Source organism: Zeus faber, assembly GCF_960531495.2.
Source record: "Zeus faber genome assembly, chromosome: 3".
In the NCBI taxonomy this organism is placed as follows: domain Eukaryota; kingdom Metazoa; phylum Chordata; class Actinopteri; order Zeiformes; family Zeidae; genus Zeus; species Zeus faber.
The window spans coordinates 15,362,395-15,373,091 of NC_137190.1; the positions used below are offsets into that span (position 1 = coordinate 15,362,395).

The 10,697-nt window shown below is 43.6% G+C and overlaps 1 protein-coding gene across 1 annotated transcript; it reads left to right on the forward strand.

Annotated features, from left to right (window-relative positions):
• Window positions 1-220: 220 nt before the first annotated feature.
• kcnk2a (potassium channel, subfamily K, member 2a) lies at window positions 221-8,763 on the forward strand (the record flags this gene model as incomplete). The annotated part of the gene is made up of 8 exons (XM_079998335.1): window positions 221-322; window positions 495-604; window positions 754-844; window positions 2,820-2,937; window positions 3,135-3,295; window positions 5,656-5,842; window positions 6,135-6,274; window positions 8,431-8,763. The coding sequence occupies exons 1-8, from the start codon at window positions 308-310 to the stop codon at window positions 8,761-8,763; spliced, it is 1,155 nt and encodes a 384-aa protein (XP_079854461.1). The 5' UTR covers window positions 221-307.
• Window positions 8,764-10,697: the final 1,934 nt, after the last annotated feature.

Consider the following 10,697-nt stretch of genomic DNA (forward strand, 5'->3'; position numbering starts at 1 on the left):
CTACTCACTATTTACTGCTCCCAGGCACATTCTCACGGCCATAGCCTGCAGCCTATGGGGTCTACTTGCAGTATGCACCATTTTGATCTGTTTTTGGCCTTCTTCTCAGGACTGGATACTGTATTCCTCTAAAGCTCACAAGCAAACTAAACATAATGTTCGCATTGTTCTGATTTTCTGTCCACTAAAATGATCTGTCCTTGTCCCATCGCCAGTGGCAGCTCCTGACTTACTGGATCCCAAATCAGCCACGCACAACACCAAGCCCCGCCTCTCCTTCTCAACAAAACCAGTCACACTCAGCCCTATGGAAGAGAATGAGGTGAGAGAGAAAATGTGTCTTGACACTCGCAGGTACAGTAATTGAGGTTTTGACCATCAGTTGTTACCCATGTGTCTTGCTCATCCAACTCATTCAGCTTGTGACATAAACCATGCCTCACTGAAACTGGAGTCGTTTCAGGACATCTTTGTGATCAGATTTTGTTTTGTAGGTGGTTGCCACAATGAAGTGGAAGACAGTGTTTGGCATCTTCTTTTTGGTGGTTCTGTACCTAGTGATGGGAGCAATGGTTTTTAGAGCCCTGGAAAAACCCCATGAGAGGTAGGCTGTTTGTTCTGTTTGTCCTTCTTAACTGTCCAAGTATCCTGCTGTCAACTTCTTTAAATATTTAGCCCAAAGCCCTGCTCAGTGGTAAGGTGATTTTACTTATGAACATGAAGCACCCTCCTCCCCTGTCTTTCTTGCTCTAGCGCCCAGCGTTTAGCCATTTTGTCTCAGAAGCTGGAATTCCTCTCCAAACACTCATGTGTGAACCAGAGCCAGCTGGAGGAGCTAGTCAAGGTAGGACTAGCCTCTGGATTGTTGGCCTGCTCCTAAATGGGTCAATACTACACTAATAGTTGGGACTATTTACCAGAAGAGCAGCCGCATATTGGGAAAACCCTGAGGGCCCAGGATGTGAGGACCAATTTTTGGTCTTTCAGCTTGTGCTCAAGCTGAAAACATTTCCTGGTCCATAGTCAGAAATATAAATCTTTATTTTTTTTCTTTGCTTTGTTTCAAAGTTTTAAAACTAGACCTGACTTTAGCAGTGTAAGTACAGAAATTCTCTCTGTTTCACACATACTAAAATCTATACAAACAGACAGAAATACACACGTACGCACAAGCGCACACACACAGGGCAGAGTGGTCATGGGGCTTCTGCACCGCCTTGTCTAAAAACTTCCATTACGGTGCTCAATTATGTAATGTACATTATTATTATTATTATTTTTTTTACCTTCACATTCATTGGTCTGTAGGCTGAAAGGCAAATTTAATCCCAGTCCTAAAATAGCAGCAAAGAATTATTGAACGAGACCAGTAGAAAGTTATTGATCTAAATATTGATTAAATTAAGGCAAGTACAAAGCGCACGCCTTAAACAACAGTTGCTGATCATGGTGGTTTCCTTTATTTAGAGCGCTGCTGTTTTTGGTCTTGTTGGCGGAGCCTATTTTGGGACATTTTGTCATTCAGCAGATTTTGGATAAAAATAGATTGTTTCCTGCTGTCTGTCCATAGCACCCCCCCCATCATTGATTAAACAGTCATGGTCTAAATTAAACCAGAAAGTAAAGAGAAAAGTATATACTTTGAAAAAATAGTAATCCAAGTAAATGACACGCAACTGATTGTTTTTGTTAATTGCTGTTTACCAAAAGTATTATTTACAAGGAACACAAAATCTGGATAATATGAGAAAGGGTGGCCGTCATTATAGAATCAGAGTAGAATAAGTTAATGTGTAAGTGTGGATAGACACACAAACAAATGTACACACACACACACACACACACACACACACACACACACACACAAACATACTGTACATGCATCATGCACATGCGTGCACACAAAATTTGTGAGGGTTAGGACACACTAACATCCAGATATGCAGACACAGATGAAAATAAATTTGAGTTGATCAACACTCTAAATAGTAAAAGGAGGATGAATGGAGACAAAGCAAGAGAGAGAGAGGGAGAGGATGACATGTGGTAAATAGAGATGTGTGTGTGTGTGTGTGTGTGTGTGTGTGTGTGTGTGTGTGTGTGTGTGTGTGTGTTATAGTTTCCCTTATCCCCCTAGAGCAGAGGATTCCTCTCTGTTTCATTTTTCCTTTTCCCTTTTCTTTCCTTTCTGCCTTCTACTTCAGCTTTAGTCTCAACACGTCTGCGTGTGTAAGTGCGTGTTTGTGATGTGTGCATGTGTGGAAAGCATGCGCAGGTATGACTCTGGACACACAAGTGTACTTCACAAAAACACAACCCACAGACACTATAGGTAACTAATTACACGCCTTTCCATCGAAGACCCCTGGAACCCTCGCAGGCATTTGAGGGGGCACCACTCTGTCATTATACAAGCACAAACATTTAACTAACACGTTTCAGCACCATGGACAGCAGCCGCGCTCTATTACCAAAAGAGGGACTCTTCTCTCATGTCGCGGCACCTAGGAACTCTTCACAAGCACCTGAATTCATTTTGTCAGATCGTTTTAAAACAGAATCCAGGTTTTACTTCTTCATGATTTGATACAAGAAGTTGGTGTTGAATGTAAACTCAAAAACACTGAGATGTCCGCAGTTTTTTCCCATCAAATTGGGTTAAATGTCTGCATTTGTCTGTGTTGATCGAAATAAAAACATCCAGAACCTCACGAGTCATCCTTTGTTGAGTTTAAATATCCCGTTAAGTATAGTTTTAAATAATTACTCCTTTCAGTCATTTAACTTTCTGTATCTTTTCTGTCACGCTTCCTCTGCAGCAAGTGGTGTCGGCAGTTCGTTCAGGTGTGAATCCTGCAGGGACAATGACCAACCACACCAGCTTGTGGGAGCTAAGCTCCGCCTTCTTCTTCTCTGGGACCGTTATCACTACTATCGGTAAAACATAAGCACATGGAACATCCAGCGTGTGTGTGTGTGTGTGTGTGTGTGTGTGTGGAGAGGAAGAAGGGAGGATGTGTTTGATTTCGTTCTGTTGTTCACCAATTCACTTCCTCCTCTTCGCCTCTGTCCTTTCCTCTCGCTCACATATCTCCCACCTCCTGTTGTCCAACTTCTTGTCTCTCTCATTCCAGGTTTCGGGAACAGCTCCCCCCACACCGAGGGCGGAAGGATCTTTTGTATCGTGTACGCGTTACTGGGGATTCCGCTCTTTGGCTTCCTGTTGGCTGGTGTGGGAGATCAGCTCGGCACCATATTTGGCAAGGGTATTGCTAAAGTGGAGAACATGTTTGTGGTGAGTTTTGACACATGTTTGGACACAGGATACACACATGAAGACCACAACCTCCCATCAGACTATTTCCCCTTTCCTACTGCACCAAAAACCCGGTAACACCCGCTACACCCGGCAGTTGTCATTAGTGGGAAAGGTAACACCCGGGTTTTGGTCCCAGATCAAATGCAATATGATATAGACACAGGTTTTTATTGGCTCCACCTCCGATTGGCTCTGATGTAAAACACGACACTCAGGTCAACTCGCTCATTTTCGGCCCTTTACCCGCACAATGCGGTAAAGGGCAAAGTTCCGGACGTTGGTGTATAAATAAACAGGAATATCCGTGTATCATTCGATCATTTCATATCCCATTTAGAATCCAATATCAAAATCAGAAGTTATTGACTTTGACTTTTACTGAATGGGGGATGACATGTTTTCAGTGTGGGGATCGCTCCGTGGGGAGCACAGCGGGGGGCCACTTCAGTGATCCAGTATAGATCTACGAACAATCCGATACTTTTCAACGGCTCTTTTGTAGGAACGGAGGGAACAGAGTCTCGGCGGGTGATGAGCTGGGTTTTTTTTGCCAAGTTTTGCAGTTTTATGTTGTTGTTTGTTTTAGTTGCTGTCTCTTCTACTATTGTTTTCCCAATCAGAATGGAAACATGAGATGCCCCTTTTCCGGCGTGTTCGTGTTGTCGAACGTGACACACCAGGAAAAAAACTCAAAAAACAGCATTTCTCCTGGCAATGGAAAAAGCATCAGTTGCCTATTTGAGCACGTTTTTCCTGCGTTTAAAAAACCCGGGCATACCCGCTAATTCTGGTGTAAAACGGAATATGTCTCACTTAGAGCTGAGAGAGCTCTAAGGTACAGTATAGGTATAGTACAGGTACAGACCTCTGCATAATAAGGGTGATCAAACCAGCCACCCTTCAATAGAACCATTGATATTGTCACATGCTACACTAACATCATGCATTATTGTTGTGAGGAAAAACTTGCAATAGAATTAATAAGTATAAAATTAATTTGTATTTTTAACCTCCCCGCCCTTGTTACCTAAACAGGAAAGGCCAGATTTTGCTGGTTCATGCATGGGTGTGTGTGTTTGCGTGTGTCACATGCAAGTGTGTGCATATGTATGAATACTTAGATGCATCGATGAACCTTTGACCCTCATTTAAATGGGAATGAATAATTCTCCAGTTGGATGAGAGGCTGTGTTGAATACCGTACTCAGGGGCTTGGTCTAATCCTCAGACTGCACACGGGCAATCGCATTAATTTCAGCCATAGTTGTAACCCCGGCTAAAAGTTGAATTCAAGTCTAAAGCTCATTCTTTATGTAAGTGCAAAGAAAGTACCTGAGATTCCAGCTCAGAAAAAATATTACCAGCTTGCAGGGCTTTATTTTTATTTTTTGGACTACAACCAGTTTCCAGCAAGGTTTTTCAAACTATTGATAGTTCTTCGCCTATGGCACAGAGCCATCAATATTCTGCTGCGATCGGTCCAGGTGACAGAATGGGAAACCGAAATCACCGACTAAGCACCGAGAGGCAAACAGTTCTGAGAGCCTTCCAGTTAGAATTCAAATTAGAATGTGGAATGCAGAATGCCTCCACATTTCCCTTCATTATCTGGAAGGGGACTCGAGGGAGTCTCTCAACGATTAATATTATGATTAATGCTTAGGAGAAAGGAAAAATGTTCACTGTGTGCGTGTGCGTGTGCCTTTCTGGCCATTTGTGGTCAGTAGAAACAACAATATTACATTGAAGCTTTTCAATCCTTGGTAGTTTTCTCTTCAGTAAGAATAGCTTCACCACTCCATAAATATTTAGATTTAAACTCATTACCCTCGGTTGTGAATATGGTGATGAGTTTGTAAGAGACGCCTGTATGGCCATTTTCGGCAAGCAGAGAAAGCTTATGAAGTGTTGCAGTACCTCCTCAGCTGTATATCTAACACCTATAGCTTTTGTGTGCATTGCAAAGGGCCATATGAAGCTTTATATTTGTTGTCTGGTTTTTACAGGTCATTTACGGTTCGTTTTTGTATTCGTCTTAAATTACCGTTACAGTCTCAAGGGGTTTTGCAGACCCACGTGGAATAGCAGAGACTTTACTGACTTAAGCCTCACTGACCATAAGCCCGAAACATGGAAACCTCATTGAGAAGTTAAAAACAGGGATCCAGGCTCGGAGTCGGCCTGGAATGCCGCACAGAGTTGATGTTAGTGTAGATAAGTGCTTTAACAGCACATCCATAGTAATGTGGCAGTATGCAGCATATTAAATGTCTCTCTCTCTCTCTCTCTCTCTCTCTCTCTCTCTCTCTGTTTCTGCCTCTCTCCCCCCCCTGCAGCAATGGTCCATAAGCCAGACGAAGATCCGGGTTATTTCCACGCTGCTCTTTGTGTTGTTTGGCTGCCTGCTGTTCGTGGCTCTCCCGGCGGCCATCTTTAAACACATAGAGGGCTGGTCTGCGCTGGAGTCGCTCTACTTCGTTGTCGTCACTCTGACAACCATCGGCTTTGGAGACTTTGTCGCAGGTAATGCCGATGGTTTACCACACCAACGGGCATGTAGTAGTCCGTTGTCGTCTTTGTTAAAATATCAAAACAAACTTCCATGCTTGTTTCGCATTTATTTGTCAAGCAGAGGATATTTTTTTCGTGATTTGAAAACGAAACAAAACAAAAAAAAAAGAGTGAAATCATTTTCACGGGCCATGTGCTCATGATGAGGCGTAAAATGTATTTTTTACTGCCATACGAATAGCCTGGTGTGATGCTGGAGGTGGTACGTCCCAGGTGTCTGAGCAGCGTGTGTCTTGGTCTCCAGGGGGCTCGGATATAGAATACCTGGACTACTACAAGCCCGTCGTATGGTTCTGGATCCTGGTGGGATTGGCCTACTTTGCTGCTATCCTCAGTATGATCGGTGACTGGCTCAGGGTCATCTCCAAGAGGACCAAAGAAGAGGTACGTCTCTCTCGCCCCCACCCCACCCCTGTCAGTCTGTCTGTAGGCCGGGCCAGTAGGTTCACTGTCCGTGCATCAACTTTTGCCCTCTGTTAAACTTAATTTCAATGATACGACTATTTTATAATCAAATCAACCATCTTCCAGCCAAACAAATCAATAGTCACAGACTATTACTATGAGCTTCTCCAGAGAGATGTGGAGGGACCAGAGAACACAGATGGACGTGAGACAAGAGGAGGGAAAGAGGAGAAAGGGAGGGGACGGCTGTTTGTTATGTGTGATAATGACCTTGTCCACAGATTTATCCAGAGAAAAATAATATCTACAGTGAGGCTGAGTCCTGTTATGTAATCACAGATCAGATAGTAGACTCCCATTTAATTTGCCAGTCAAATAAGGAAATATGTGATGAGAAAATTGAATATAGATCAAAATCTAATACCAAATCTACACTTCTACTATTAACATTACCTACAGTATAGACAATATTATTTGACAATATTTTTGAATAAATGAGTCGGTGATGTTAATTAAGCTGAGAAGTACGGGGTGAGATTTGTCTTAAGAAGAAAAAAAAATGTGGAAATACAAATAAATTGTATAAATAAATAAATTTGTATATACACAAATATATTTTCATATTCACTAGAAATGATATAGCCAAAAGTAATACCATTTTAACAAATGTCAAATGATTTTCCACATCCATAAACATTCTTTTTTATGCCACTCGTCTGTCTGCACTGCAGTGTACCAACCCCTTACTATGTTTTTGGATAGGAGAATTCATTTGTTGTGCATTTATTTATTGTTGTGCAATTATTTCTTCTTATTAAGACAAGTCTCACCCCGTGCTTCTCGGCTTAATTAACTTGATGATTGGGCACCATTAATCAGTCTATTTTGTAGTCGAACCGAACATGAACAAGGTGCCAGTTTCACTGCAGTTTCCAGAGGAGGAGTCCACCTCCTCTGGAAATCCATGTCTTTCCTTTATGAATGTATTGATAAATACAAGACTAATTTGCCAGACTAATTTGTGGTTTCAATGATTCATGTTGGTTTCATAGGTGTTGAATAGGATTAATTTAGCAGTCGCCGCCACGGTGTTTGAGCAGATGTAGTTTCGGCGCGGTGGACAGCTAGGACGGGTCGATGGCACCTGAGGAGATCTGAGAAGCAGAAAGATGCCAGAGAGACAGACCACACCACACCCTGCTCCTCCACCCCCACCTCATCCCCTTAAGTTAGAACTGTAAATATTATAGAAATAAAACACTTTTATCTGCATCAAAGTCCATATCCCACTGCTGGTATTCACACCGCAACATGTCTATGTCACAGCCTGCTATGGATAATCCCAGAGTACAGCCGTTGTTTCATTGTTAAAATTGGAGTAGAGACACAGTGTGGGGACCTTGTGTTCGAGGACCGATGTGGAAACAACTGACACAGATAGAAACAAGCATGAGATCAGAGCAAGAAAGCTGAATTGGTTTGAAACGTAGACGCTCCTCTTCTCCATGAGCTCTTCATTTAGATTGAAGTCGTTAACGTCACGTAATTTAACGGCTGCTTTTGTCCAACGTGACTCGAAATACAGTCAATCATCACACAGTAAGAAGAACATATGTTTTGCTTTTACATCGAAATGCGCAATGCAATTTGTGGAGCATGACTGAATTCAATTTGTACGAAATTCATTTCGATTTTTTAACCTCCCATCGCAACAACCCCCCAAACAGGGAAGGCCAGATTTTGCCGGTTCCCGTAGTTCAGCAGTGTCATTGCATGCCGGGATTTTACCTTATGCATAGGTGTGTGTGTGTGTGTGAGTGTTTGTGTGATATTTTCCATGGCTGATTAGCAATCCGAGCACGCCTAATGTATCTAGATGGGATGGTTTTGATGTAATTGAGTTGACTTCCTGGTTGCTGACATCACAAGCAGGAAGAAGGGTTTTTAAATTTACATCGCAGACGTTATCTTACTCTCTGTCCTCCAGTCATGGGCAAAATACGGTAAATGGTGTGTGTGTGTATGCGTGTGCGTGTGTTGTGGATACACTGATATTAAGTAAGGTACAATGTCTCGCTCCAAGAAACTTCACCTTCTCTATCCCTCTCCTCCTTCTCCCTCTTTTCCCCCCGGAGGTGGGGGAGATCCGCGCCCACGCCGCAGAGTGGACGGCCAACGTCTCGGCGGAGTTCAAGGAGACGCGGCGCCGCGTCAGCGTCGAGATCTACGACAAGTTCCAGCGCGCCGCCTCCATCAAGCGCAAGCTATCGTCGGAGCTGGGTCTCAGCCCCGCCCCCGAGCTCGGCCTGCCCAGGAGGGGCGTGTCCGTCAACTTCAGCGACGAGCGGGAGAGGGACAGGATGGACAGGGAGGCCCTGCAGGGGCTGATGGCCAAGAACGGAGGCTTGTTCATGAACGGCTTTGACTCCGAGGGAGGAGACATCTCCATCATAGAGCATCTCAAGTAGAAAATCCGGCGATGTTACGAAACTTGACCAATCTGTGTTTTTGGGGTTTTTTTCGGGACCAGAGATCACTCGTTGGTTGGAACCGTTGATCCACACAATTGAGCAAATGGAGTAGAAAGAAAGAAGGAAAGAAATAAAGGAGTGAGGAATGGATGTGCATGAACTGGACTTGCATGTTCCGCGCGCGAGCCGACGGGCGATGCCGACCCGGTGCCGTCGGCCGCTTGTCGACTCCCGCCGAAATCGAAAAAACAAATCTCGGAATACGGAGGTTGCTCCACCGGCCGTCGATCGGCTGCAACCTCCGCCCGCAGCTTTCCTCAAACACGGACCTCCACACGCACGCGAGCTTGGCAGAGGAGCCGGGTGCTTTTCCCACGGTGCCTGTATCCCGTAAAAAATTCCGCCTTCAAATTTGGTTTTGCCCTGACACATGAATGCATTTGCTCAGAGTCCAAAGCCAACTTGTAGAATTGTGCGGCATGTTATTCCCTTCGAAAGAGACGCATTCAGCTCCCATCCGTATGATAGGGAAGGGTTAAAATCAAATTGGAGGATTCGATTCTGAAGCTGTGATCTCGACGACCATCGTTTTATCCAAAAACGTTTTACTTTCACGTTTTTGGGCTTTGGTTGCTGAAGGCAGTTGAATCCTGCCGCTCAAAATTTAAATCCTGCTTTTCTTCAGCTCACTTCATATGGCTTCGTTCTCAAACTGTGTGAATTAAACTTCTATTATTCTTTTTTTCAAAGGTGCTCTTCGTGTCAGTGCAATCGAAACGAATCTGAGGAGCTTGTCCCTCTGTCCCTCTGTCCCTCTGGCTCATCACCTGATCCGAAAACAGCGTTGAGGTCAACGGCTCATGTCATCATGGGACTGTTGTTGGCAGCCGCAGTGAACCGTGACGCTTCTAAGATACAAAGAGCAGGAAGTGGGAGTGCTTTGATTCCGGCGGTCGCCCATCAAACACTGTAGAATGTCTGCCGACTCGGCCAAAAACGCGGTGGAATGTAACGGGGTGATGATGATGATGAAGATGAAGTGGAATGTAATGGGGTGATGAGGAGGAGGTGATGATGATGATGAAGATGAGGTGGAATGTAATGGGGATCAGGCAAGAGAGAAAGGGAAGAGAGAGAAAGTGTAACGAGGGTAAAACGAACTTAAAGGACAAAGACCCAACTCAAACTAACTGGTACTGAGCACCTCTGTGGACCTGACGGTGTTTTCCGATCGAGGATTAGTTTCATTGGTACATTTTTTATTATTATTCACCAGATTAAATTTGAGCAATTCTCAGAATAACACATTTTGTGCCTTTTGTAAAACACACAAAAAATGCATTGCATACAAATAATTGTACTACGTAAATGAACCACGAGGCTGGTTTGTAGTTTACAGTTTGTAATTTACAAACTTCAATATAAATATTGATATTCTTTTCATCTACCCGTAAAATCATATTGGTTTTTTGAATGTTAATGTTCTACTACCTTGCAATCGCTATTCCAATAGGTTTTGCAGGATTAATATGTAACTCTGACCTGGTAAAAAAAAAAAAAAAAATTTTATTAAAAAAAACAAAACTTTATTCAGAAGAATTATTCCTTTACTATTTATCTTGTCTCTGCCATTTGGGCGCGAGGAGTTTGGAGCCCGGGACCCGTTAAGCCGTAGAAGTTCCTAGACGCTCCGCTTTAACTTCACAGCGTGATCCTCGGAGCTCGTCTCTGTACCGGCAGAGTGCATCTGCACGTAGAAATCCACAGCGAACAGAGAGCCGCCACCGTTCCAACCAGGCTGTCGTGCCTTAAGATATTTGCTTTGTCAAACATCGGGGGAGATGAAGACAGCGTTTCATCCGATGCACATCGAAATCATTGATCATACAAATATAATTTTCTCACTGCTTTGCATGTTGCAAGTTTCAGTC